The 27,265-nt window shown below is 34.8% G+C and overlaps 4 protein-coding genes across 9 annotated transcripts in view; 2 read left to right on the top strand and 2 right to left on the bottom strand.

Moving 5' to 3' along the window:
- Positions 1-10,035, top strand: part of for (cGMP-dependent protein kinase for) — a 132,049-nt gene extending 122,014 nt beyond the window's left edge. For all 6 annotated transcript variants that reach the window (XM_066281809.1, XM_066281811.1, XM_066281810.1 and 3 more), the window contains 8 exons: positions 1,279-1,498; positions 3,724-3,960; positions 5,123-5,269; positions 6,273-6,519; positions 6,696-6,895; positions 6,952-7,180; positions 8,392-8,525; positions 8,613-10,035. In XM_066281809.1, coding sequence (XP_066137906.1) covers positions 1,279-1,498; positions 3,724-3,960; positions 5,123-5,269; positions 6,273-6,519; positions 6,696-6,895; positions 6,952-7,180; positions 8,392-8,525; positions 8,613-8,778 — 1,580 coding nt within the window. In that variant the 3' untranslated portion in view covers positions 8,779-10,035. The remainder of the gene's footprint in view (positions 1-1,278; positions 1,499-3,723; positions 3,961-5,122; positions 5,270-6,272; positions 6,520-6,695; positions 6,896-6,951; positions 7,181-8,391; positions 8,526-8,612) is intronic.
- Positions 10,036-10,399: 364 nt separating this feature from the next.
- Positions 10,400-14,723, bottom strand: lark (RNA-binding protein lark). The gene is made up of 4 exons (XM_066281853.1): positions 14,538-14,723; positions 12,392-13,070; positions 11,074-11,429; positions 10,400-10,699 (listed from the first exon to the last, which is right to left on the bottom strand). The coding sequence occupies exons 2-4, from the start codon at positions 13,058-13,060 to the stop codon at positions 10,651-10,653; spliced, it is 1,074 nt and encodes a 357-aa protein (XP_066137950.1). The 5' UTR covers positions 13,061-13,070; positions 14,538-14,723; the 3' UTR covers positions 10,400-10,650.
- Positions 14,724-15,591: 868 nt separating this feature from the next.
- On the bottom strand, positions 15,592-18,769 carry LOC136350839 (tubulin alpha-1 chain-like). Its single transcript, XM_066302930.1, has 3 exons — positions 18,617-18,769; positions 17,389-17,653; positions 15,592-16,782 (listed from the first exon to the last, which is right to left on the bottom strand). Exons 1-3 carry the CDS (start codon positions 18,617-18,619, stop codon positions 15,698-15,700), a joined length of 1,353 nt encoding a protein of 450 aa, XP_066159027.1. The 5' UTR covers positions 18,620-18,769; the 3' UTR covers positions 15,592-15,697.
- A 1,465-nt stretch (positions 18,770-20,234) lies between these two features.
- Positions 20,235-27,065, top strand: Nup160 (nuclear pore complex protein Nup160). Its single transcript, XM_066303130.1, has 22 exons — positions 20,235-20,564; positions 20,668-20,773; positions 21,204-21,411; positions 21,468-21,585; positions 21,639-21,828; positions 21,884-22,071; positions 22,129-22,283; positions 22,341-22,586; positions 22,648-22,802; positions 23,190-23,401; positions 23,459-23,631; positions 23,745-23,953; positions 24,094-24,273; positions 24,382-24,597; positions 24,681-24,799; positions 24,856-25,016; positions 25,069-25,590; positions 25,858-26,071; positions 26,128-26,310; positions 26,366-26,532; positions 26,587-26,826; positions 26,885-27,065. The coding sequence occupies exons 1-22, from the start codon at positions 20,480-20,482 to the stop codon at positions 26,999-27,001; spliced, it is 4,164 nt and encodes a 1,387-aa protein (XP_066159227.1). The 5' UTR covers positions 20,235-20,479; the 3' UTR covers positions 27,002-27,065.
- The last annotated feature ends 200 nt before the right edge of the window (positions 27,066-27,265 follow it).

The following is a 27,265-nucleotide window of genomic DNA, read 5'->3' as shown; positions in this document are numbered from 1 at the left end:
TACAAAGTGTCCCAGAAACATTGGCGCTAACGAGTATAGCGTACTAGCGGATAAAATAATAGAGTGATTCAGCTAAATTTACTGTGTTAAAAAGAATTTTGTCACTCTTACTTGTGTATCTCTTCTTCACCTAAGAGAATGTTTAAACAAGGTGACGCTTCTGCTTATTACTGTATACATATACAAGTGATATTGCAGCCTTTAATATGAATTGTTCAAATGTTTTAAATGTATCTCCTTTACCCCCCTCCCCAATCTTCCAGGGGTAGTTTCAAGTCTTCAAATTAGGAACTGTAATATTTATTTTCTAAAAAAATACTTTGACACGATGTATATGACAAAAATAACTATTGTCTCAAAGCAAGCTTTCCTAAATCGTTTTATTTTATTTACACTCTAACCCCCAATACACATTTATATCATTGTTTTTGAGATAGGATATATGAAATTTTTCGCGAATGTAAAAAAATGTATATTAACGAATCCTCTAGACTCTTAAAAAAGAGAATTCACGAAGAACAATACCACATTAAAAATAAAGATTTCATGGGTCAAATAAATGTGATTACGTCTTCAATGATTAATGATAAAGATTGAAAAGGAATGCAAGCATCGTTATCGGTAACCAAAAAGGCGTGAAATCAGACGAAATTAATATATTTTACTTAATAAAAAATCGATGTGTGGCCTCTTGACCAGTGAAGATATATAACCGTTGATTACTAATGTTTGAGCAAGGGATCAACCTCGGTCTTTTAAAATAAATTAAACACTAACAAATACATTTTAAATACCATTAGAGTAGTCACCAAGTAGACTACCATTAGAGGAGCCACCAACATGGAAAATGAATTTAAAAAAAGGTCGATTTAGCGAACGAGAATCACTTATCTCACATCAACCTTCTGGAATTATGATGTTGATCATGTCCAAACAGCGAAATTCAAATTCTCTGAATTTCAAAGTATCTCATAAATTTAAAATATTCACTTCTTATGCACTTTAATTCACTGTTTCTTTTTCTCATTTTTCGTAAGTTGTGAAAAGTGATAGGTTTGTCACCTAGACCTAAAAAAAATAAATATCATAATGAATAACATGAATATCATTCTCTAGTAAATGCAATTCCAGTCCCTACTGGTGTGTGAGGCATTATTCTCAAAAAATAAAAGAAAAAAGGAACAGTGCACCTCGAACTTATAAAACATACTTAAGACAATTTATATTCAGTACCTATTGGATAGCGATTTATATCGAGTATTTCTCTTTAATTTCCAGAGGGATGTGTCGAAGTATCGAGGGAGGACAAATTCCTCAGTACTCTTACGCCAGGGAAAGTACTGGGAGAGTTGGCAATACTATACAATTGCCAAAGAACTGCGTCTATAAAAGCCGCCACGAATTGCAAGCTATGGGCCATAGAACGTCAATGCTTCCAAACTATTATGATGAGGACCGGTTTAATCAGACAGGCAGAGTATACCGATTTCCTAAAGAGGTAGGTACTGAAGGGCTTAGAATCTAAGTAATGCTGTTTCTTCGGCTGGTCTAATCTTTCAACACCAATCTGATGAGAAGTGAATGGTCAAACGAGATTGCTCGGTTTTAAATAAGCACTAGACAATTTTTCTATTTACTTAAACCAGTGGCAGTGTTGGAATGCACTAACCAAATTTACCATCGAATAAATTCTCTATTCTCAAACTGGTCAAAATTTTAAAACCTAAAGATAAGGAAACAAAGCAACCTGGTTGTTTGTTTCTTTCTCTACCAGACTATACTTTGAACTCTCCTATGAGTTTCATATAATTTGACTCATCTGATTAGAAATGTTCATATGTATTTGTTGACGTAGTTCGGATTAGTTCAGTTCGGTTAGTCTCCTTAGCAAGACGTGTGTAGCAGTGAACACCCAGATATGTTATCGGCTATCACTCATTTACTGTATATAAAATGGAAGAGATTATGGGGACAGATTAAACGTCGATATATCAAGTTGAAAAGGCTGCAGTAATTATGTTTTGTTTTTTAATAAAAATATTGTTAGGTTTGTGTTAATTAAAATAGTATTTTATAATATAAGTGTACAAAAGAGTCCTTAAAGTACGTACGACATGTCACAAAAGACGACGCGCCGCGGACGACCGCAAGGGCTTTAATGATTTTCGACGTGAAGAAGAATTACGGATTTAGTGTTTGGGCATGCCAAAAATGAAATTTTTAATATTGTTTCCCCAAAAACCATCATTGACCATAGTAACCGCTTTCTGCATGCGCAGCAACTATAGTCTCTTAGGAAACAAGTTCAAATTAAGACACATTTTGATTAGTTAAGGTGTCGAAAACGGCATAGAATTCAAACCAAATCAAGACAGAAAAAAAGCAAAAAGATAACGTATCGTTGATCTTCCCTTGGGACTTTATACCCTCAATATTGGAATACTACTTGTCAACCATAAAAAAAGCAACAATGAAGATAATGAAGACTTTGTGGCCCAATAGCTAACTAGGTAAATAATGAGCCATATATGTACATGTCATCATTAACCTGTTATTCCTCTAATAAAAAAAGAAAATACAAAAAGTGTATGTCACAGTCAGTCAACACATCAGGTAATGTTTTTTAAAAGTGAAAAATAATTATTAGTTTCTGTTTAGTGTTCAGTACCGAAATTTTCTCTATCCAAATCTTAAGGAAATACAATTTCCATATTTATTCAGATACGAAGAAAAGGTGCATAAACTCACGTAATGATGTACGACACAGTCACGTCCCAATTATCTTTAATGTTAAATGCGACTAAACCACATTTTTCCGAACTGATAGTGAGGCAGCTGAAATACGTCCTAGCCTTGAAAGCAGATTATGTAATATACCAAAATTTTTGCCCCATGCATTAATTAATAACATAATATCGATATTTTTATTATGCATTCATCGTAATTGTCGATTACAGCACGGTGGAGCGTGTATAATACGATCATTATGATGTATATATGGTTGGTAAGGAAACTATTACATAATTTTATTCCGGCATATTTAAACACTTTGACAAATTCATAACACTTCTTGAATTATCTCATAACGCTTCCGCTCCGCGTTGTGTTTTGCAACATGTCGCGCGTGCTTTAAACGCTTTGTTAAATACTTAAATTATAAAATACTAAGTATTTTGATTGAGCTTGCAAGTTATAATTATGAGAAGCATTAATTTGGTTAGTACCGGTATCTGAGAATGTGCACCGAATACAACAACAAAGTCTAGGTCTATAAAAATTGTTCAATGTCGTAAGAATATCATTTTTTCTCATGTGTATATGCACCAGTCTTATCAAATTTCTCACATTGTATCAAATTGTGTAGAATTTTTCTTTAACGGAACACTTTACACCGGGTGTTTCTAAAAGGTAGTTGAGAGATAAAAAAAACAATTTTGAATTTTTCCAGTAACTTCTCCACACTTTTTAAAACTGACCTATTTTTTTGAAAGTTATATTTAGATACACTTGAAAAAAATGTAACATATTTGACAAAAGCAGAAAAATTCAGCGGTCCCCCTACATGAGCCGCCTGGTAGCTATCTAGTATACCTTTCATTAATTTGAAAATTATTCTCCAAACATCATCGATGTGAATTCGCATTTTTTCACCTAAAAGGTTGTTGTGAATTTCCCCATGATTGAGAATCATAGAACTGAAATAATGAGAACTCTAATTTTCAGTGTTCCTATATTCAAAGACTTGCCAGAGGAAACGCTGATAAAAATATCGGACGTCCTGGAAGAATGCTACTACGCCAATGGAGACTACATCATTCGCCAAGGAAACCGAGGTGACACGTTTTTCATTATTAGCAAAGGCAAAGTCAAGGTGACCATCAAGAAGAAGGACTCAACTGAAGAAAAGTTTATCAGAGCTTTGACTAAGGGAGACTTTTTCGGAGAGAAGGCTCTGCATGGGTAAGATCTTCAGAAAAAATTATTCGTTTTTTTTTTTAAGTTGATTGCTCTTCAATATTTTAACCTTATTTTATTCAATTTTAATTAGTTGTCCTGTAATGCGTTGCCGTCGATTCAGTCTCGATGAAGACTGAAAATACCTTCTCATCGTTATTAAGTTCAGTTTGTGTTAAAAAAACTTCTTGGTATTTCAGCAAGTCGTGAAATGAATAACGATTGCAGAAAATAAATCCCGTCTTGATTATTTTTAAAGTTTTGCACATTCCGTAAATAAGCTAAAAGTAATAACCGATAACTAATTCGCGAAGAGTGCAGCATTTCAGGTATGTAGGTAAGTAATTACCCTCATCTGTTCGCAATAATAAAAAAAAATCCCTCATAGTTTCAGATAATGGCAATTTTCAAAGTGTCAAGTTGAGTATCAAACAAAGAATCACAATACAAAAACCTAAATAAGGTCACTTAGTCTACGAAACTAGAACGATATAGTGATTTCATTGTGAATGGTGAAATATTTGATCTTACATACATAAATATTTCTTTAATAACTAAAAGGTTATCAGTGACTACTGACCCATAAGACAATTATGCAGATAACACTGTTGTATCGTGAGAATATTTAATTTATTAATGTAATAATAATATATTCGGATAATGAAAAGTCTCTTGTAGCAGAAGTGCTAATTAATTTGGTATTACAGTAAGACTATTATCGCTATCAAAAATTAACAATTTCTCAATGAAAAACAACTACTATTAAAACTAATTTCCGATAAAGAACTACTTATCATCCAAAAATGTAACAAAAAGGAGACATCAATGATTTTTCTAAGTTTTCAGTTAGATAGTTCTAGACCGAGTTTAAGCAACCGTTCTCATAATTTCAGTCCGATATTTATGGGCTGGAAATTTTGAGAATATTCCTCTCAAATTAACCAGGATTCGGTCGCTAAATGCCCAGAGAGGTGCATTTCATAAGATTTCTACTCTTTAAATTAGATTTGTTATTGCCCTACATTAATAATTTGACCTTAAGCCTTACGTCAAGGCAGTAGTAACTATTCCAAAAGAAAAATTTCATACGACAATTTCTTCATCTATATTAATTGAAACAACCTAAAAACATTATTTACCATTTTTTGATTGAAGATTTTCGTTCTAGTGATGATTTGAGGACGGCCAACATTATAGTGGACGACTTAGAAGGAGTAACATGTCTCGTAATAGACCGAGACACATATCTCCAACTCATATCAAATTTGGATGAAGTAAGAACTAAATATATCGACGATCTTGATGATCGACGACGGTAAGTAAAAATGATCAATATTTATCATTTGAGCTCCTTATTCATTTGGTTGTGACTAATTTGTCGCTAATGATAAATTTTCATATGTTGCGCCAAATTTATTAGCAAAATTAATAAGCCTTTGGTAGGAAGATGATATTTACACTCTATTAAGTTTACTAACCAAACATGTCGGATAAGTACCTTTCAAATTCATGGACCGTGATTAATTGAACGTTACACTACCGTTAAGATTAATGGATGTTTTAATATGTCTTCAAAATTTTACGGTTTAATCCAACCAAACTCGTGACAGTCTTTATGAAATACGTTTGTCAAATGGGTATTAATTACTAAAAATAGGTATCCAGAGACCATATTTCCTTTGATTAAACCAATGGCATTTACAATAAGTATTTAATATGATTAATATATTATTATTGGGAAAATGGTTTCTGTGATTCTTTCTAATTATATTTTCTCACGTAATTTATCTTTTACTTGCTTTTCCAGGATTAGCATCTTCTGTAAGTATTTTTCTTCAGCACTTTTAGTAAACCCCAGTTAGCCTTTGATATAGGTACTTACTAATATTATATTAATTTTAAAATTGAGAATCTTCGACTGCATAAACTTCACAGAAACGAGAAAATCAAATAGTTCGGTTAGTAATTGAAAGTGAAAACCATTTCTCCTTATTTTCCCTACATTTTCTGCTGCTATTAGGAATTAAAAAATAGTTGCATGTATGTTTTAAGTGCGATTCATACACCAAACTATCATGACTTATTGATGTGGATTAATTAAATGGTTAAACTAAGATCATAGTAAAAGGAACTATCGGTACCTAACAACTCTTGATTTGATAACTTCAAGCAATTGGCATTCCATTCTCCTAGAGAATGTATCCTACTGATTGTTCTTTTTTACTGTAGTAGTAATTGAATTAATCTTGAGCCACCCTGAATATCTGCAAATTAATTGTAATGAAATTTTAAAATTAATTAAAATTTAAATTTACTAGCCTTAACGAAGAATTCTCCACCGTTCGTCTGGACGAGCTTAAAATATTGGCTACCCTGGGTGTAGGCGGCTTTGGAAGAGTGGAACTAGTCCAGATTAATGGGAAACCAAACAAGTCCTACGCCTTGAAGCAGATGAAGAAATCTCAAATTGTGGAAACCCGGCAACAGCAACACATCATGTCCGAAAAGGAGATTATGGGAGAAGCTAACTGTGATTTTATTGTCAAGCTCTATAAGACATTTAGGGTGAGTGCTGAGTTGAAATCGCTAGTCAATATCAATTATAGATCATTAGAATTTGTCTACAATAATGTCAGCATTCATTTTTTTCAACCTTGTTACATTTAAAATGGGAATACTAATATCTAAACTTCTTGACTGAAAACTAATACGAACTAATTTAAAGTTATTTTTCTTATTAGGACGCAAAATACCTTTACATGCTTATGGAAAGTTGTTTGGGTGGAGAACTCTGGACCGTTTTGCGGGACAAGGGATATTTTGACGACACCACCACAAGATTCTATACTGCTTGTGTTGTACAAGCCTTCGATTACCTACACTCTAGGAACATCATCTACAGAGATTTAAAGCCCGAAAACTTGTTGTTGGATGCAAAAGGGTAAGATAACTTATTACTCCAATACATTTAACTTAACGGCAGTATTTCTACTTCAGATATGTAAAACTGGTGGACTTTGGGTTTGCGAAAAAGTTACACGCTGGCCGTAAGACCTGGACCTTCTGTGGTACACCTGAATATGTAGCTCCCGAAGTAATTTTGAACAAGGGTCATGATATCAGTGCTGATTATTGGTCACTCGGGGTACTCATGTTTGAATTACTCACTGGTACACCCCCCTTCAACGGTAGCGACCCTATGAAGACTTATAATGTAATTTTAAAGGTAAGTGATTAGTGATCATAATGAAGTAACCGTATAGGCAAATTATATCATCATGCTCTTCAGTGCTATAAGAATGTATATAAAAAATTTTATAATTAAAAATCCTGATAGCAGAATAATAAGCTAACTTTTATTTGTTACTATAATTTTGATATCCAAGTGGATAAGGAACATTCTTTATGGAATATATATGTACTTAACATTGCATGTATAATCGAAAAAGGAGAAAAAAAATTTTTAGATCTCGAAAATAATTAAAAACCGTTTTAAAACTCCCCTTAAAATTACATGCTTGCGTCCCTTTAAAAAACCGGTTATATCTGCTTTGCAGACATTCCGCAGAAACCGAGAATTAAAGGGTAAAGAGGTGGCGCCACCAAAAACCAGTTATATCCGCATTTCCCACATTCTAATGTGAAGCGTTTTAGCGTCGCTTAAAGAGGATATCCTATTTAATGGATAACCTTAAAGGTCAATGGGTCGCCATATGTACGACAGAGAATGAAAATATCCAAACGAAAGCGAGAAAAGGACGTCAATATATGTAATACAAGATTCATCGTTCATGTATCTATCCTTGTCTCTGGTTGCCAGTTTGTACGACTCGAAGGCAGGCAGGATGATAACATTGGAAATTTTGCCGCTATTTCTTTCGTTTGTTTTGCCATAACGTCAAAATTCTTTATTTTGATTTGAATTCAAAATCATTATTGCGTTATTTATAATTTTAATGTAATTAAAATTTTCGGAAATTGTGTTAGGGTGGTAATAAGTAGCAGCAAAATTGATGACCTTGAAGTATTCTCGATCTAACACAATCATAAGGTTTCTAACGTACTTCGGTGTTCTCATGTCGTTCAGCCAAATCCTCACAGGAGCAAAACTAGGATAACGAACAAAACAAATGCAATTTGGGTGACAAACCTTCGTAGTAACATACAAATGATTACCACAAAGAAAATAAATAATTCTGAGTATCCGAATTCATTAAAATATTAAAATTACTAGCACTGATAGATATGATCGACAATATAATCGTACAGTTCCTTCTCTCATAGTTTTTAACCACCATCTACACGAGAGATATTAGGGTTGATTGCAGTGAGTGGTACAAATGAACAATTTTACAACCACCCAATCCCCACTTTGTACCATGTACTATAAATAAAATGCATATCTTCTTAATTATTTACACCTGTTTTTATTTGCAGGGAATTGATGCCATAGATTTTCCCAAAAATATTACAAGGAACGCTACTGCTCTGATAAAAAAACTGTGCAGGGACAATCCTGCAGAACGTTTAGGTTATCAAAAAGGGGGCATTAGTGACATTCAAAAGCATAAGTAAGTGCAACTTTTTGGGACATAGATATCATCTGCACCTTTTGTACCAAAACTCCTACCATTCACATTGTTTTCTGATATTTGCAGGTGGTTTGATGGCTTCAATTGGGAAGGCCTGGTAAACAGAACACTGACCCCGCCTATTCTACCGAAAATTAGGAGCGTGACGGATTCCTCCAATTTCGATCCCTATCCTCCCGATGAAGGCGGTTTACCACCCGACGATCTTTCAGGATGGGACAGCAGCTTTTAAAATTATACCTACTATTTATTGTGATTCTAATTTTAAGCTTCAATGGCAACAAATTTTTCTTTAATCAAGCTCCTCAGTCCTTAAGGTCTTCGATGAGTATTTATTCTCTCATGAAGCAAAACAAATATTTTAACATGCATTGAATAATGATATGAGAGCTATGGGCTAGATGATGTTTTAGGAAGAGTTTCAAAATACTGGGTCAACTTGAAGTTATGGCCACCATTTATTGCAATTTGGTAATGTTTTTACACGAACATGATTGTTATAATAATTGAGAGGTTCCTTATAATTAAATGAAAGGGAAAAAAATTGTATGTTATGGTCGATAATCGGTGATTACGCTGTAATTTTTATTTTAAAAAATTGCCTAGAAATTGCAGTTAACTATTAAGTTATTATTGCTAATTTGAACTTATTTTTATTGAAAGCGTTTCGTGAAGTATTAGACATAATCGAATTTTTAACGAACACAGTATAATTGCGATAGAAGTTTATTAAACATTAAATTTTCTTTGGAAAGCAATATAATTAAAGCAGTTAATAAAAATATTAAAGAGCACAATACAGTGTTGAATAGCAAAAAACATATATTTTTCTTAATATCGTTTGTTAAACCAAAATAATATTTAAAACTCTCAATACATATTTATAAAATGTCGATAATTGAATATATTTAATTTTTTTATTTCTTACCATATACGGAACTGTTATAATTTGCAACATTTAATAGGAATTAGGTGATTTAAAATGATATTACTAACCGTTTGATGATATTTTTGCGCTATACTTATTAATAGTTCTGTAGGTATTTATTTCCAGATAAAATTCCCTGTCTCAAAGTATCTACTCATTACTAACCTTTTTTGGGAACAGTAAGAACTTTTTTGCAAAACATGACATGTGTTAACTGAGGAACTGATTTATTCACATTATAAATTAACTGTTTGTTTTTTTTTGTGAAAACCATTTATGGTTATACTTAATTGACTAAAATTTTAATCGTAAGGAGTGCCATTAGTTTTTATTTTTCTATGTCATAGTCTGGACGACTTTTATTGTCAATACGAGTTAACAAATTAGGTAATGCCCCTTTTCTAAAATGTAAATATATAAGGAGTTACCCGATGTTTTAATTACCTACATTTTTTGTCTAATTTTAATAAATTTTACCTAGCCGATTTCTATTAGTTTACTATTATAGATGCCTAATGATTCTTATTGTAAATTATGTAAAAAATAAAAATTTCGTATAAAGTTTTGTATGATTAGACAACACAAATATACTCACCTATTCGTAGTAGCTCACAACTTACCTCACACCCTCGTAAAAAATTAGCAGACTTAAAAAATATTTACATATTTTTTTGTTTTCGATCCGGACTTTGTAATGGTAAAATAGAAAACGTGCTTACAGTTTTTTAATTATGACCACTCAGTACCTATCCCTAACAACACACTGACTCAACGTTTGTAAACGGTATTGCGATAACTCGACAACGTGTAACCACACAAAAAACCAAAACAAATACTGTAGTGATTTGTCCATTCGTTTCCTCGTTCAGTTTTTGAATCTCAATTTATTTTTAATAGGTACCTGAAAATAATTACAAAATCTATATATAGTTGAAGTATATATTCAGTTTATTAGATCCTACACATGACGATACCGAGCGAATTCGACACACATTAAAGAATTGGTCACAAATTTTAAACTAATGTTAATTATTATTTAAGATTTTTGCCCACATTTGAAAAAATTGCATAATTCAAATTCTCGTCAGCTACAACCATTAGTTACAAATTGTAGAGAAAGATTAAAACAAAAAAATTCTCAATTTATTTTCTGTCATGAAGACGTGCGTTAATGCTTTAATAGGGTGCATATCTCCTAGGAGGGGATGCTCCACGCATAGTAGGCCTAAAAAAATAAAATATAAAATATAAAGAAATACAATATTTTTTTAAATAAAACTACTCCATCATTACACACTCCATTTCCATATATAATTTTGAAAATATCATTTGTATATAAGAAATTATCAGTTGAATATGTTTGAGAATTTAGATTTAAAACGTACCTCTTCCATTTCAGAACCTTTGACACTCTAGAACACTATGATCTTCAAATTTACTAAATATTTTTAGGTACACTGTATGGATAAAAATCACAAAAGTAACTCAATTGCATTAGTGGTAATTGAAAATTATGCTTTCATTGAAGCCTACAGAACATTTTTCTGCTCAAGTAAATTCGCATACAGTTTATCATAAATCCACGAAAAAGAAAGTTACCTTCTGTCATCGAAAGTATCCCGACTAAAGTCCTCATACATGCGGCTCATTCTCGAGCTGCTCAATGAACTGGGAGGAGGCGGCGAACGTCTGCTAAACATGGCATACTCGCTAGCGCTTCTCGAATAACTGGAATCACTCAGTCTGGAACTTAAACCAGCTGATGAGGAACCTCTTAGTCCAATTGATGGAATTGGCGGCAATGGCTCACGTCTTGGCGGCAACGGGGGTGGCAAAAAGTCCCGGCTGCTTCGGAATGCCATTTCGCTACGCGAGGGAATGCTCGAGTAACGGCGTTCGTACAGATCACGTGAATCTTCCGGGAATCGTCTGTCATAGTAGGCATCATAAGCGTCCTAAATCAGAAATTTATACCTTACGATGTGCAGTCAATGTTATAGGTCCGATACAGTAATGCACCAAATTGCCTTCCAAGACTAATCCTGCAATACTGCATCTCTTTAGGCCCTATTGATAAACGAGGTAAAAAAACTCCAAAACTTTGGCAACATACATCCTAGCAGCAAAGAAATAATTTCGTTTCTGAAAGGAATTACTTTCGATTATCAAAGCAGACCAATAATTGTTTTTGTCATTGACATTACTGCGTTAATGTGAATTAAGATACTCTAGAGTGTCACCATACTTAAGTCAATGCATAGTTGCGTTACTATTAGTTGTCCCACAAACTTTAAATTGCCCAATTTAACTGAAAATAAATAACATATCAATAATATACAAAATACCCATCGAAGCGAGTTTGAAGAATTACTATTTGAAGGTAAGAAATCAATTACATTAAAATTAAAACTCACCCACAAAGTTTCTTCTGCAGTTATTTATGCACGTAGATCTGCTAAATTTTCTTTTAAAAAATAACTAACACAGATTATCAAAGGTGATCAACAAAGAAATGAAAAACTGAAATATTCCAATCTTGAGAATGCACGTGCCAAAGATTTCATTAATGATATTTGCTCATTAAATACAAATACGGAGAGTACCAAACTTTATTGAAAGTTACTAGAATTAACCATAATAAGATCATTTGAAATGAGCAAAACTTACTTTGAATTTAAAAACAAATTGGGAACCACATTATGTATATCCAACATTAAAGTTTATGCGTAGGTAATGCATCCCAGTTTAACATAATTTAAAAACCTTAAGTTAAGAGGCAAAGAGAGATATTATTATGAATTAATATTTGTAGCTTTCTGCAGGCTAACTTTTTACAGCCGAAGAATATAGCAACCAAAGCTGTATGAACCAAGTGTAGGTTATCCATATGAGTTAAGTAAAGAAAATCGCGATTTACCTCAAAACGTCCCATCATCCGATCGCGTAGAAACGGTGGCGGCGGTGGTGGTGGATAAGGGTCGCGACCGAACATACGTTCGCGAAACCTGTCGGGTCCCATTCCCTTGGGACACTCCTTCGACCAGTGTCCGCCACGTCCGCAACGATAACATTGTTCAGGATCTCCCATTCCGGGGCGCTGTCGAACCCGGCTGGTAGAAATTTGTACTTTCATGGGTTGTCCATCTACCATTTGACCATTTAGGTCTTTAATCGATTCGTTAACGTCTCCCGAGGACTCGAGGTGTACGAACCCATAATTGCGAACGATGTCGCATTCAACAACAGTTCCGAACTTTTTAAACAATTCCCGTATTTGAGGTGCTTTAGTGTTATCCGTCAGATTACCAACGAAAATCTTCGTAGTGGGAGTTTGGGGCGCTTTGCGGCTTTTGGCGGCCTCACACTTCATCGATTGACCATTCAACATTTGCCCGTTAAGTTGCTGGATCGCCTCGCGGCCCTCCGATTCGTTTTCCATATGGACGAAACCGTAATTCTTGACGACATCGCATTCGACGACTTTGCCGAATTTCTCAAAGAGGGGCCGAAGTTCCGATACGCTGGTTTTCTCGGCGAGGTTTCCGATAAAGATTTTGAACGTGCCCGCGCTGCTAAAACCCGGCATCTTGTTTCGCCTGAAAGTCGAAATTGTTAAAAACAATACAGAACTAAAAAAACAAAATGGAGCGTGTCGGCGCCAAACGCGTAAGACCTCCGCTCAGTTTTTCCTGCAAGTGGGTGACAAATCATGACGAACTTACGCATTAGATGCCTGAAATGTCCTACAGGAACCGAAGTTTGGGTAACGGTATGTCTCACCGTAACATGCGAAAATCGTTAATGTAGTTCACTTACACACATTATGCTATAACACTTTGTAGATAAAACACAAAATGACTTATTCACAGGAGCGGAAAATATAGTGCACATCCTAAAAGTTCGGGGTTCCCATTGACGCGCCATTTTTATACAGGATTTGAAAACATTTTAACATTTATATAAAGATAAATTTTTTATAAAACAACTACCATGTATATGAGATTGCATTTTATCATTCACAGTAAATACCTCAATTAGAAGTTCAAAAAAAGCTTAAACAAGAAAGTCCTAAGGATGTGTTGGGGACATAAAAATAAGTTTGGTGATTTACGACGAAGCGTTAAATTCCACAAAATACTTCGAAATCCTAGTGCTTCATGATAAACAATTGTTAGAAAATCTAACTGTAAAAGATTATTGCCCCTGTTGGGTCCAACTGGATGGAGCACAAACTCATTGTAGCTAAAAAGTAAACAAGGAAGACCTTTGAGAAAAAAACCCGAAAAAATGACCTAAAGAATATTCAATATACACAGGATCACAAGAAGGGCTGCAAGAAAACAAAACAACTATTCATACATAGCAAAATTAAGAAGAGCACAAAATCATCAAATCTATAAACTGAATTTAAAAAAATGCTTTGCTTTTGATATGTAGTGTTGTATTTTATCATTGTTCTTCCTACTATGCTGTTACTGTACTCCTTTGGTCTTTCACTAAATGACCTCTTATAGTGCTTGTTACAAAACATGTCTTATAGGGTTCGGAAATTAAAAATCTAGTTTCAACTATGTTTAAGACATTTTAAATCATGAGAAACTCAGTTGTTCAATAACCTTGAAAGTTTGGTTAAATTTTGTATTATTAAACTGGCTTGGGGTCCTGATTCTATACTATGGAGGTTTGGAATGTTCTCCACAGGATAATGTTATCAAAACAGTAATCACATAAGGGAGGGTAGCATTGAGACAAGATTTGTAATTTGAGGTAAATTTTTACATCATTACTGATATAAAAATTGGTAGCCTTTTGGTAGCCGCAACAGTTATTTTTCTTTAACATTTTTATCTAGTGCTGTTTGACTCTTATTAGCAGCTTTCTATGTTCCCAAATAATAGAGGGTGGACGCAAAAATTTCCTCACTAACTCAATGGACGCTAGAAAATCCTCACAGTCGCTCTCAAAAATAATTGGAGCGTACCACTTAGGAATTCCCAAAATTCTCATCACCATCTTGATTAGGTTCATGAATTCGTAAAAATGAGGCGGTTATAGATACACACCTGATTTCCTTTTCTAAACCTGGATCTCTACCGCAAAATTTGTATTCCCAGTTTCCCACAAAACAGCAGAAAACTCAACGAAAGTTTTCCTTTAAAACTCTATTTCGTCAACAACACAAAACGCGAAATCAGCTCCAAGTCAAACGGAATACAACAATAATGGCGTCGATCGAGCAAGTAGGGATGTTCGATACGCTATGAAATTTTGATATATCGATACGTTTTGGTCCAATATTCGATACTTCATATCGATATATTACATTGACTTTTATTACAATTTACTAACTAAAATAATTTTCTAAATATTGATCCTTTTAAAATTGAGGGCTCAGGTGAATTCGACTAGCGATTGGTATTAATAGGCCTTTAATATCGTAAATTGGTATGTTATTTTCTTGTTTTACTTATTGGATTAATGAAGTCAAATCAAATCCAACATTATTGGGTATCGAGGCCAACAACGTCAAGATATAAATACAATATGAAATTAGTGCATTCTCTCTATATTATCTGCATTATAATGCATTTAAAAGGAGGACGCGTTTTAACAATATATTCATTATTCGGTTTTGACAAATCTTTACTGTATTTTAGGTTAAAGTGTCATATACTATACAGAACTACTTTTATCGATATACGGTAATTTATACTTTATGGAATATTGCACATCCCTAGACCGATGACATTAATGTGAGGACGTGGTTGCCTGACTGTATGAACCTCTAACGGGGGGTGGGGGTCTGCGGTTAACCAAACATAAAGGTCTACCTTAGGTTAGACGCAAGACACGTAGGATAGATCGATTTATTTCTTGAAAACATTATTTTTATATTATCAGGTAAAAAATGAATTTCCCGTTAGCTACACAGAATATCACGAAAGAGGAAAATATTCTATTCAGATCCCTGCAATATATTTAGTAATAGATTATAACGCAAATAAAGAAAGTAAGAACATTTAGGGTTTTTTAATATTTGTAGCAAAATGATCTGTTCGGAAAAACTCGTGAATCGTAGCATATGACTGGAGGTGATATGAATAAATAAAAAACGTATTTCTTGCACAGAAGACATAAATTTAATACAGTACAAAAATGTAATAAACTTTTAGTTCAAAACATGGAAGACTAATAAATATGTTTCTTCTGTCTACTTTCGAACTTAATATTCCTCGGCACCTTCGCCTTCTCCTTCTCCGGAGTCCATTCCAACTTCTTCGTAATCCTTCTCCAAAGCGGCCAAATCTTCACGAGCCTCGGAGAACTCTCCTTCTTCCATACCTTCGCCTACATACCAGTGAACGAATGCACGTTTGGCGTACATCAGGTCAAATTTATGATCCAACCTAGCCCAAGCTTCGGCGATTGCAGTTGTGTTGGACAACATGCAAACTGCACGCTGTACTTTTGCCAAATCACCTCCAGGCACAACAGTTGGTGGTTGGTAGTTGATGCCTACCTTGAATCCAGTAGGACACCAATCGACGAACTGAATGGTCCTCTTGGTTTTTATTGTGGCAATAGCGGCATTCACGTCTTTGGGAACGACATCACCTCTGTATAACATGCAACAGGCCATGTATTTACCATGACGAGGGTCGCATTTCACCATTTGATTAGCAGGCTCGAAGCAAGCGTTGGTAATTTCGGCGACGGAAAGTTGTTCGTGGTAAGCCTTTTCTGCGGAAATAACCGGAGCGTATGTGACCAGTGGGAAGTGAATACGGGGGTATGGCACCAAATTAGTCTGAAATTCAGTCAAATCTACGTTCAATGCTCCGTCAAACCTCAAAGAGGCGGTGATGGAAGACACGATTTGACCAATCAGTCTATTCAGGTTTGTGTAAGTGGGGCGTTCAATATCCAAATTTCTGCGACATATATCATAGATGGCCTCATTATCAACCATAAACGCACAATCGGAGTGTTCCAAAGTGGTGTGAGTGGTCAATATCGAGTTGTAGGGTTCTACTACAGCGGTCGATACTTGAGGAGCTGGATAGATGGCGAATTCGAGTTTAGATTTCTTGCCGTAGTCGACAGACAGACGTTCCATCAACAAAGAAGTGAAACCGGACCCAGTACCACCACCAAACGAATGAAAGATCAAGAAGCCTTGTAATCCAGTACATTGGTCGGCCAATTTCCTAATTCTGTCCAAAACCAAGTCGACGATTTCTTTACCGATAGTGTAGTGGCCGCGGGCGTAATTGTTCGCAGCATCCTCCTTTCCAGTAATGAGTTGTTCTGAAAAAAAAAAAACATCTTCGTATCCGCTGATGATTTTTTAATACTTTACACACTAGCTAAATTAGATCAAATTTATTCCAATTTTAATATTAACTTTGAGACTTGAAAAGTAATAATTTTTCATTTTGCTTGATAGGAGACAAAACTTCCCAAGACTTGCATCATGACCAAAACATAAAAAGCTTTATATTTTGCTATTTAGAAACTAAATAATACAGTTAACTAGTTGACACGATAATCTCAAAAGTTAATATATAGAAAATGGAATTTATTACTGCAAGAGAGCACAATATTAACATTTTACAAACTAGTTATTAATTTTTATAAATCAATTGTATTAAAAAAATTATTTTGTAGCAACAGGTTTTCCTGTCTAATCTGTGAACATATCAACCAAATTCACATTTTTTGGTTCAACTGAATTACGAGTAATTTACGCATTTTACAATTATGTTGATATTCATTTTACATTTATTTTTCTCAAATAAAACTTTTCACAGAATCAAGAGATATTTAGGGTGATTTTAAATAGAAAGCCCTCTAAAACCAACTCATGTTACACTTAAAACTGAATTAAAAAAATTATTATTATAAGCACTTTACCTGGATGGAACAACTGTCTGTAGGTGCCAGTTCTCACTTCATCTACTACAGTGGGTTCTAAGTCCACAAACACTGCCCTTGGGACATGTTTGCCGGCACCAGTCTCGCTGAAGAAAGTGTTGAAGCTGTCGTCGTTGCCGCCTACAGTTTTGTCAGAAGGCATTTGACCATCAGGTTGGATGCCATGTTCCAGACAATAGAGCTCCCAGCAAGCATTACCAATCTGAACTCCAGCTTGGCCAACATGAACTGAGATACATTCACGCTACATAAAAAAATGATGTGTGTTAAATAGTCATTGAAAAATAAGTTTTCAGTGAACTTTATTTTTTAACTCAATTATTTTATTGGTATGAATTAATTGTCAAATTACCATTTACAAAGTTTTATAACTTCAATTCTAACAGGACATAGCATTGATTTTAAAATTCTAACATGTAACATCCTATATTTCCAATTATAAAAAGCACCAATTTTATTGTTCTTGCTTAAATGCTATTTAATCCTAAAAAATATATTAGGTGGTGTGTGATAATTGGAAATACAATGAATAGAAGAAATTGATTTATAAGAAGATATAAATGTCAATAATCGAATACAGGACTTTTGACACACATTTAAATCCATGAAATATTAAGATATTAAAAAGAAATTGCTATTTAAGAACAAATGTTTTGTAATTCTGCAACTTAAAGGAAGTTTATTTAATATTCTAAAATAATTTTTCTCAAATATTGGATTATTAAGGTCTGCATTACTGCCCGTTTTTGTAACACGTCACACAAAAAATTGGATGAAAATAATAAAATTAATATCAAAGGGAAGTAATTATGTAGTTAAATATGAAGGAAAAAAAGCGAAAAATTCATTTTTTTCATCTTTGGTCTGGCAATTTTCCTACTTCTGAACTTAACTTTTTCCATTTTTGCAAGAAGTGGGCAATGCCACGCCCTACGTTAATAGGACATTTTACCGAGAACCGTCTCATTACTTAAAATTTGGAGCTAACTGTATTGATAAGCAAATTGAATTATTAGTAGTCCAAATCATCTTTAATACACACGTAAAGGTGAAATTTGCAAAATGCCGGTTGGCACGTTGGCGTGTGTGCAGCGTAGATTAAATGGCGGCTTCCCCTACTTTGATTCTCTTTGTTCAAGCCAAGTTTTCAGACTATATCTCAAAAACGCAAATAAAAACTAGTAATTCGACTTTGAATTATACTTACCATTTTGTATAATCTTAATTTCACAATTACCACAAAATTTTAAAAAAATCCGTTAGATATAGATATTATCCAGAGAGCTAATAATGAAGCTTCCGAACTGATCACCAACGGAATTATGGGAAATTTTAATGCGCGTTAGGTATTTATATAGAGGCTGACGTCAGACCTATTTTCGACCGTTGAAGACGCTGAACTTGATTGAACCGATGGCGGTTGGCGCAGATTTAGTCACGTGCTCTAACAGTCAAATGACGCATGTCGAGAGAGTTGAGGAATGAATTTATATTTTCGTTACTACGAAAATTATCAATACTAAGTATCGATTCAACTTTCTTAATGATAAATATAATAGATGGTGTTAAAATTTTAAAATTTATGAATTAATTCCTGGCAGATTATACAGTGTAGGGTGGCGTGGTGGGGAGATTCTAAATGTATATCTAAAGATAGAATTTCAGAAGTCGTCTTTAAGTTAAATCTAAATGCACATCTAGCAAATCACGTCTCAGCGACGTCTTTGTCCCGACCTTATTAAAATATCTTAATTATTCTATGAGAAAATAGAAATATATTTTTTCTAGTCTGTTTCATGACTTTGTAGTAGAGCCAGCAGCACGTCAAGCTATCAACTGTCAGCCTATAACAGTTCGACGTGCACCAGAACAATCTGTCGGTTCCCTAGGCGATTTAAACAGCCGGCGGGAAAACGGCCTCCAGAACTTCCGGCGGGACGTTCTAGAACGTTCAGCCAGGAGGGTATAAAAGGCAAGGTTGCGCAACGAAGCACGCTACAAGCCGACGAAGAAAGAAGCGTCCGACGGACAGAAGAGGGCAGAAGAACCCCATGTCGGCGGGGTGAATCAGTCAAAAGGAACGAGAGGTACCAAACGCCTCCTCGAACAGGCAAGAAAAGCCTAGAGCGACAGCAGAATAAAAGGCGATAGTTCCGCTCAACTCTGCTAGCTCCCAGAAGAAAAACAAAAGCGCGATCAAGGAAATCGAGCGCCAAAACTCAAGATCCTTTGAAACACGGGGTTTTTTAGTGGGTGAAACCCCGCACAGGCTGGATGCACGGGCACCAGTATCGTCTTCCGCCAAGATTTTTTATCCCCGGGGTCGCGTCCCCCAAAAAAAAAAAAAAAACGAAGCACGCTACTAGAGCGATAGCAGAACAAAAGGCGATAGTTCTGCTTAACTCTGCTAGCTCACAGAAGAAAAACAAAAGCGCGATCAAGGAAATCGAGCACCAAAACTCGAAATCCTTTGCAACACGGGGTTTTTTGGTGAGTGAAACCCCACACAGACTGGTTGCACGAGCACCAGTATTGTCTTCCGCCAAAATTTTTTATCCCCGGGGTTGTGTCCCTCAAAAAAAAAAAAGAAAAAGACGCATCCTCTTGCATTCTCGACTCTACTCGTCAACACGGTGAGAACGAATCTTCGGTTCCCCATAATCACTCGGTGAACATACTTGACAATCATAAATTTAGTCATAAGGTTTATAAGTTTATTGTGTACCATAATATACATATTTACAAGTTATGTAAATTTACTCCACATCCCTAGCATAATCTAAGTTCGGAAAGCGTAAACACTACCACGCCGACTTGGACAACTTCTTCCTATGAGTTTGTCGCTCATAACCTCCATCTTTCATCTGTCAATTACCCACCCTCCAAGGCCGGTCACCGGTCCTCAAAATAAATAACGCAAATATAAAATTTTTTTTTTAGCGCCCTTAATGTATATTCTCTTGAAGTTTTGCAGATTCGCATTTCTAAACAATTTGAAAAAGTGTTAAAGGTTTTTCTTTAATGTAACTGGAATTTATTATTATTCAATTATTCATAATATAAGTTCATCATGACTGAATTCACTTTGGGGTATCGAGAAGTTATAACAGACCAGGACCTATTAGAAAAAGGAACTGAAATTACATTGACCACTGGTGAGTCTGGTTTTCATTATACAATATCATTATTATTATCATTTATTATACATCATAATAAACATCATAAAACTCAACATACATGTTTGTCTTTCACTTATAGGAGGCACCCAAAGCACGTTGCAAGACATTAAAGCCACAGAGAAGGGAGATGGTTATTGTTATATTAACAGCAGCCGATATTATACAAGAAACCGCTTCATACATTGGTAAACTTTATGTTGGATTCATAAACTATGCTGTTTTCATTCATTATTTTTGTGTGCAGTAGTATCTACTTATTGCAGAGTCAATGTCATTAGTCTTAATTTGGGATGTTTGGGAAACTACTTCACACATTTTCTAATTTAGTTGAAGGATATTTTATGCAAATTAAAAAAAAATATGTTTCAAGCAATCTTTTTGAGAAATGTCAATTCCTCGCTGCACTTACATTTTCACTACCAAAAAAATGTTTTTAATTTTTAGTCCTTAACATAAAATTTCAAAAGCATTTAATATCAAAAATAACCAATTCACTAATGTAAAGTATCTTATTAACCAATAGACAATAAATTTGTTCAGGCTAATATTAACAATTAAGAATAATCTGGCTGGAAAACAAATCCCAACTTTTTTTTCCCATTTTTCGATTTTCAGGCGAATCAACAATGACTACTTAGAACTAATTGAGCAGAGTCTGGATGTAAACCTCTCAGGAAACAAATTAAAAATTAGATTTATTGATAGCTCAATTCTTGATGGAATATCTGTTCAAGAGACTGAAGAAAATGTATTTATTTTAGTCCCCACTGTTTGTAGTGTTCATAAATTATCATTTCCACATCCTTCAAAGTTCCATAAGCAGGTTTTTAGTAACATAATCCCTTAATTTCATTGTATTTTAATAAGATAAACTTGTAGGATGAATTAATAGGTTCTCACCCAAATTTAGCTGCTGCCTCAATTTTCTCAAAAGCAAATGCCAGTGATGCCAGAGACCCTTGCAGCTTTCATGTATTTAACAATCCTAGCTCATCCAGTAAGTTCTGTGTTTTAAACCATTTATCAAGGAATTTATTTTGATTAATATAGTTGATCAACTCCCTAACTTGGCCAGATCCTTCTATAATGTGGATACTGATGAGGCTTTTTTTGTCTTATCTTACCCTTCTACTGAATTGCTATTAATTAGGTTAGCTAAAACCGGTCAGGCAATATACCAAGAATTAAAAGGGGAGTCACTGATGCCTCGATTTTTATCAGGACTAACTGACAAGTTTAGGTAAGTACACATGTCAAAAAACGTATGTTAAGTCATGAATTTGATATTATTGCAGGTTTAAAGCAAATGATGGAAATCAGATAGTGAGCACATTAATTCATGTTATAGATTTTGAGGTGCATGTAATAACTTTGTCAAGAAATGGGAATTTAAAATTTTGGTTATGTGAAACTGGACAGTGTGTGTTTGGTATAGACATTTTTTCTGAGAGCGACAATTACAATACTGAACGCATTCAGGCAGGTATGAAGCATATCCTTATAGATACAAAATAAATACATGTAATATTAATGTTTTCAGCTGTGTTAAGGAAAAGTGATTGTCCATATGAAAGTCACGATCATTTGGGGATATTTGTAAATTTCGTAAACACCAGTCAGTTTTACATTCTAAAAATTATTGAAAATTCACAACAAATACGTGTTAAGGTTCTTAACACTTTATCTTCAGTTGAGGTAAAAAATGTTTTTGCCATTATTCAAAATTGTGATTTATACCTTTTTATTTTCTAGAATGATCTTATAAATTTCTCTCTACAATCTAATTGCGTTTGGGGCGCTTGGCGCACTAATGACGACGACTGCGTTGTCTACATCTCGAATATTCGGTCTGGAACTTGGACTCCTGTTATAAAAGAACCGATTCAGGATTCTCAGCTACAGAGAGATGCTTCAGAGTGCGATCCCAGACAGTTCTATTTGCAACATTTATTCCGACCGGGAGGGTTTTCTTTGCATACAATTAATAAAGCTTTGGGGGTGAGTTGATTTATTTTATTTGTTGATGTTACCTTAACCAATTTTCTTATTTTATAATTAGATTTATAGAAAGTCTAATCTAATGGGTACAGAAATTAATCTGACTTCCGTGGCTGCCTTGAAACAAGCAATATGTTTAGCCATAGAAAGTGACATTCATGCATGTTTCTTTAATGAAGAAGTTTCAGCTGACGAATATCTAGAACATTCTGAATGGTATTTTAATATTAACATATATACAGTGTATCCCAAATTGCTGTATTATCACATGTATGATTATATAGAGATCTTGGTTATTGCTAGAAAAAACAAAGTCTAATTCATAGTTGGTCAAAAATTGGATATAACTGAATTTCTTTCGGAAAGTTGAAATAATGAGCTGTATTTCATCAATGGATGGACTGAAGTTAAAGGTCAAGGTCATCAATAACTTCAAAAACGCATAACATACAACCTGGCCACAGAAATCACGATTCTTTGTAGACGTCACGTCCCAAAACAGTTTGTGAAATTTCCCTGAAATCTGAGATCAATGTAAATGAATACATGTTGAACAGCTTTGGAGCACATCATACGTAATATTAATAGAAATCATATACGCAGGTGTTGGCAGAAATTCTATTCTTGTTGTATCCAGTACCACAAAGCCAGTCTTAGACCCCTTGGTTTCGTGGCTTTGCCCCAAAACTCCGGGGCGATTTTATTAAAAAAGGCCACTTGTTCATTCATTCGCCCTATGGAGCCTTTAGAGCATATGGCCTTGAGTGAATTCATTTATAAGGACCAATTCATAAATTTTTCCCTGCTAGAAGAAGGTTTGCTTTACTCTATATTACTGGAAACTAGTTAAACTAGTCTTATCATGCTTCCAGGTCAAAATATGTTGGACGACGTGCTAATTTTATTCGAAGCCATTGTTTATATTGAAAAACAGTTAAGTTCTAGTTTCAAGTTGGCCTTTGAGAAAGACGTGGGAATGTCCGTCAAACCTGATGCAGTTTTAGCCAAATTGTTGGCGTCTCTGCAAAGTGAAATGGAACACGAGGTACTCGCACCTAAAGCTATTTTTGGGTTATCCAATACTTTATATTTACGAGAATCTGATAATTTAAAACGTGGTTAATTATTGAAACCTAATGACAATTGTTTGAATTTTAGTATAATACGCTGTGCGACCAAGTAAATTCGATTCTCAGTCAAGGCACAGATTTATATAAGGCGATACACAAGCTCCTGGAATTGCTGAGATATGATGCGACTTCAGCAAGTCCAGATAATCAGCCGAATCCAAATGCATTGCATTATTTCAGTAGTAATTTGGGAGTGTCATTCGTTGCCTCGTCTTTGAGACAGCAATGTCAAAACCGGTAACGTGATGTTCATTTATACAGTGCGTGATCAAAGTTTTAGAGGCAGTTTTGTAGAAAGTAATATGGCTTGTTTTCAAGTAGTGTAGAGTGCTCACTATAAAAATCTTAGTGGAATGCATCTATATGTAAATTTTTAGATTTGGTATCTGCCGGAACTTGATCATATTATGCGATATTTTGGAAAAAGGAGAGTCATTGAAATCGAACGTTTCTGAGGCCTTACATTCGGTTTGTAAACCAGAAATTATTTACCTAACCCAGGCATACTTTGTGATGTTGTGGCTCACGAAATTGTCTGCCTTAAATAATGTACCTCAGTAAGTTTTTTCCTGCTTTAAAGACGTTTATTTTTACGTACATACATATAAACAAAAAATATTTTCATAGTTTTCATCAATACATTTTAAAATCTTGATTTGTTACAGGGAATCGACTTTGCAACGTCTAGCCCCGTTAAAACTAACTCCCGCCTCTAATGTGCGTCCGCAAGGATCTACATACTCACTTTTAGAACTCTTCACTTGTTCAACTGGGGGTCAAGAAGCACGAAAACAATTCACCAAGATTAATTTATCTGAAAAAGCAATGGCCCATTGGCATCTAAGTTTGTTGCCTTTTGTTAGCAGTTTACGCTATGTTTTGTATCCTTTTTGTCAGATATAAATTAAATTAATTACATATAAAAATGAACAATTTATGGATATTTTCCGAGTATAATATTTAGATGGCCTTTGAGAACTAATACGATATTACCAGAATGGCTAATCAGTAGTGGCCAGCATGTTTGGCTCCAACAGTACGTGAAGTTGCTGGTCAGTTGGTGTGATTGGAATATTTCCAGCTGTAAGTTAGTTGATTGCCCCATTATAGATTATTTTTCAATTTTCTTCTGTTTTTAGGTAGCTTTCTTTTGGGCGTTTCATTCCTTACTAGTGGGGAAAATTACAAAGCTCTCAACTTATTTGAAATCGCTGCCAAAGGAGTCATAACTGAGCCGTTTTTGGAAAAATTGATAAAAGATTATTCTCAGAATCAAGCTCTTATTCTTTACTATTTGAAGGTTTTTAATTTCTTACCGGTAGAATCATCTCTTGGGCAACATGTATTTATAGGTGATTCAACTATTCGAACTACACAGCGCTCGCGATTGTGCCATTCAAACGGCCAATACGGCCCTGACCATTGCTGATCCAGCCAACCCCCGCGTGGCCACTTTATATTCCATCAAATTCAAGCACCATCTTTGTCTTAAGCACTACGAAGAAGCCTTTTATGCTTTGAAATCCAACCCGGATATCGAGCGAAAACAGGACAGTTTAAGAGATTGGGTTAAAACACTCCTCGACGAGAGGAATTTTGATGTTTTGCTGAGCTTCACTTACGGGGATATGGATGAATTGTTTACAAACATTCTGCTTACTAGGGCAAGAGCAACTGATGCTACGGACAATGTGTTCTACGATTTTCTCTACGCATATCAAATTAAGCGCGGTCCTTTGTGCCACCGATTAGCTGCGTCTGTAATGTATGAACAGGCCTTTAGGTTATCTCAATATGATAATGTAGAGTGTTTGGAGAAACAAGTGAAATGTCTTTTGACAGCCAAGATTATGTTGCAGCTAGTTGATCCACAAGTAAGTACCTTAGTGTCTGTGTGTTCAATAAAGTCTACACGGTGGAGCGAGATTCAGGGGGCATGGCAGCGAAACTGTCGTTATACAAAAACACGATCTTTTTACAAATTTAAGAAAATCATTTGATATTTAGGTACTCGCAGTACCTTAAAATTCCCTAATGTTATGTTGAATGGTATTAAATAATTTAAAATAAATTCTATTGAGAAAATGGCAAGTTTTGAGGCGCATATTGCTTAAAATATAAATGGTTAAAAAATTTTTCAGCACGCTTGGGTAGTTCGTCCTTCATATCCCGACGAAGGCGAAGATGAAATTATTCTAGAATCATTAGCCGGATCAAGAAAAGATAGCGAGATATTCCGCATCAAAAAACAAGTGGAAGTGGTCAATATCGACGTTATTAAAAAGGAACTCGCATTCTCTAGCGCCAAACTAAAGTTGGCCAGATTCGATTCCTCTTTAGCCACCAATATTACAGGTTAGATCTTTCAGAAAATAAAATTATTGTGTTTACAAGGAAATTACGTTTTTTAGATGCCGTTGAACTTGTTACTTTATTGAACAGTTGCGGATTATTCAAAACTGCATTAGAGGTTGCGACCACTTTTAATATCTCCTATATTTCCACTTTCGTGGGTTTAACTTGGAGATGTTTGGCTTTAAGCGAAGACGAGGACCCGACTGCCTGGAATTGGTTGGCGGAGAATGATTTGCAAGGCAAGATTTAATTAAATAGTCACTACAGGGGAATAATTTTCTCACATATTTGTAGATTTACCTGCGAATAGAGAAGATGTGGCTTTAATAGCGTGGCAACTTTTGCAAACTTATCTAGACAAATACGAGGAGCCCAATTCCACATTGCTTCACAAAGCTATTTGCGAAAAAATGATCAATTTCAGAGTTTATATACCATTTTGGCTCTTGAAATCTTATAAAGCAAGTCATAATACGCGGTCTTCATAATTCGCTTACTTATGAAATATCGTTTAGGCCAGAAATCCCGCTGAACTTCTAAAGCTCTTACATCGTTCCGGGCGGTTAGAAGAAACATTTGAGCTTTGCCATGAGTACCTGTTAGCTACCATGGGTTACGGGAAAGAGTTGTTTGGCTTTGCAACGTCACTGTCTTCAAACTCACCCCCATTTTGCCTTCCTATCTATGAGATCCAAGCCCTTATAAAAGAATTGGAATTGCAAAATATGGCGGACTTCGGTAAACCTTTTGAAAAGGTATGTTTTGGTTTTAAGCGTTTCTAGGGAATAAATAATAACAATACGTTGGCAATAGGAGCACGAGATTCTTAGTAATCTGTTTCGCCAGTACCTGGAGACCGCCACTCGCATATCCAACGAAAAATGTCACCTGTTATTGCCTTCATTTGGTTCCATAAACCTTCGACGATGATGTTTTGAAGTCAATAAATTTTGTTTAGACTTACTTCTTTTTAAATAAAGTATTTTCCAGTAAACTACTTAATATTTGATTTCGAAATGAGTAAAGCACCATGCAGGGCACCTTAGAAAGAATCAGGAAAATGAGATCATTGTTAGAAGCATCGAATTATTTAGAGGGACACTGAAGAGGAGAATTTTGCAACCTTAACATAAGCTCGCTTTTGGGAAACTATTAATATAGAACTATTCTTTGAAGCTACTTTAAGTAGCAATT

Source organism: Euwallacea fornicatus, chromosome 4, assembly GCF_040115645.1.
Source record: "Euwallacea fornicatus isolate EFF26 chromosome 4, ASM4011564v1, whole genome shotgun sequence".
In the NCBI taxonomy this organism is placed as follows: Eukaryota; Metazoa; Arthropoda; class Insecta; order Coleoptera; family Curculionidae; genus Euwallacea; species Euwallacea fornicatus.
Note: the sequence above shows the minus strand (reverse complement) of the source record. Positions and strands in the feature narration are given on the sequence as shown.

Coding starts and splice junctions, on each gene's coding strand:
- lark (XM_066281853.1), bottom strand. CDS start 13,060: ATGCCGGGTTTTAGCAGCGCGGGCACGTTCAAAATCTTTATCGGAAAC. Junction 11,430..12,391: donor GGATGATGGGACGTTTTGAG/GTAAATCGCGAT, acceptor TTTCTGATTTAG/GACGCTTATGATGCCTACTA. Junction 10,700..11,073: donor GATACTTTCGATGACAGAAG/GTAACTTTCTTT, acceptor TTATTTTTTTAG/GCCTACTATGCGTGGAGCAT.
- LOC136350839 (XM_066302930.1), bottom strand. Junction 16,783..17,388: donor CAGACAGTTGTTCCATCCAG/GTAAAGTGCTTA, acceptor TTTTTTTTTCAG/AACAACTCATTACTGGAAAG.
- Nup160 (XM_066303130.1), top strand. CDS start 20,480: ATGACTGAATTCACTTTGGGGTATCGAGAAGTTATAACAGACCAGGAC. Junction 24,598..24,680: donor AGCAGTTTACGCTATGTTTT/GTATCCTTTTTG, acceptor TATAATATTTAG/ATGGCCTTTGAGAACTAATA. Junction 26,072..26,127: donor TTTAGCCACCAATATTACAG/GTTAGATCTTTC, acceptor TACGTTTTTTAG/ATGCCGTTGAACTTGTTACT.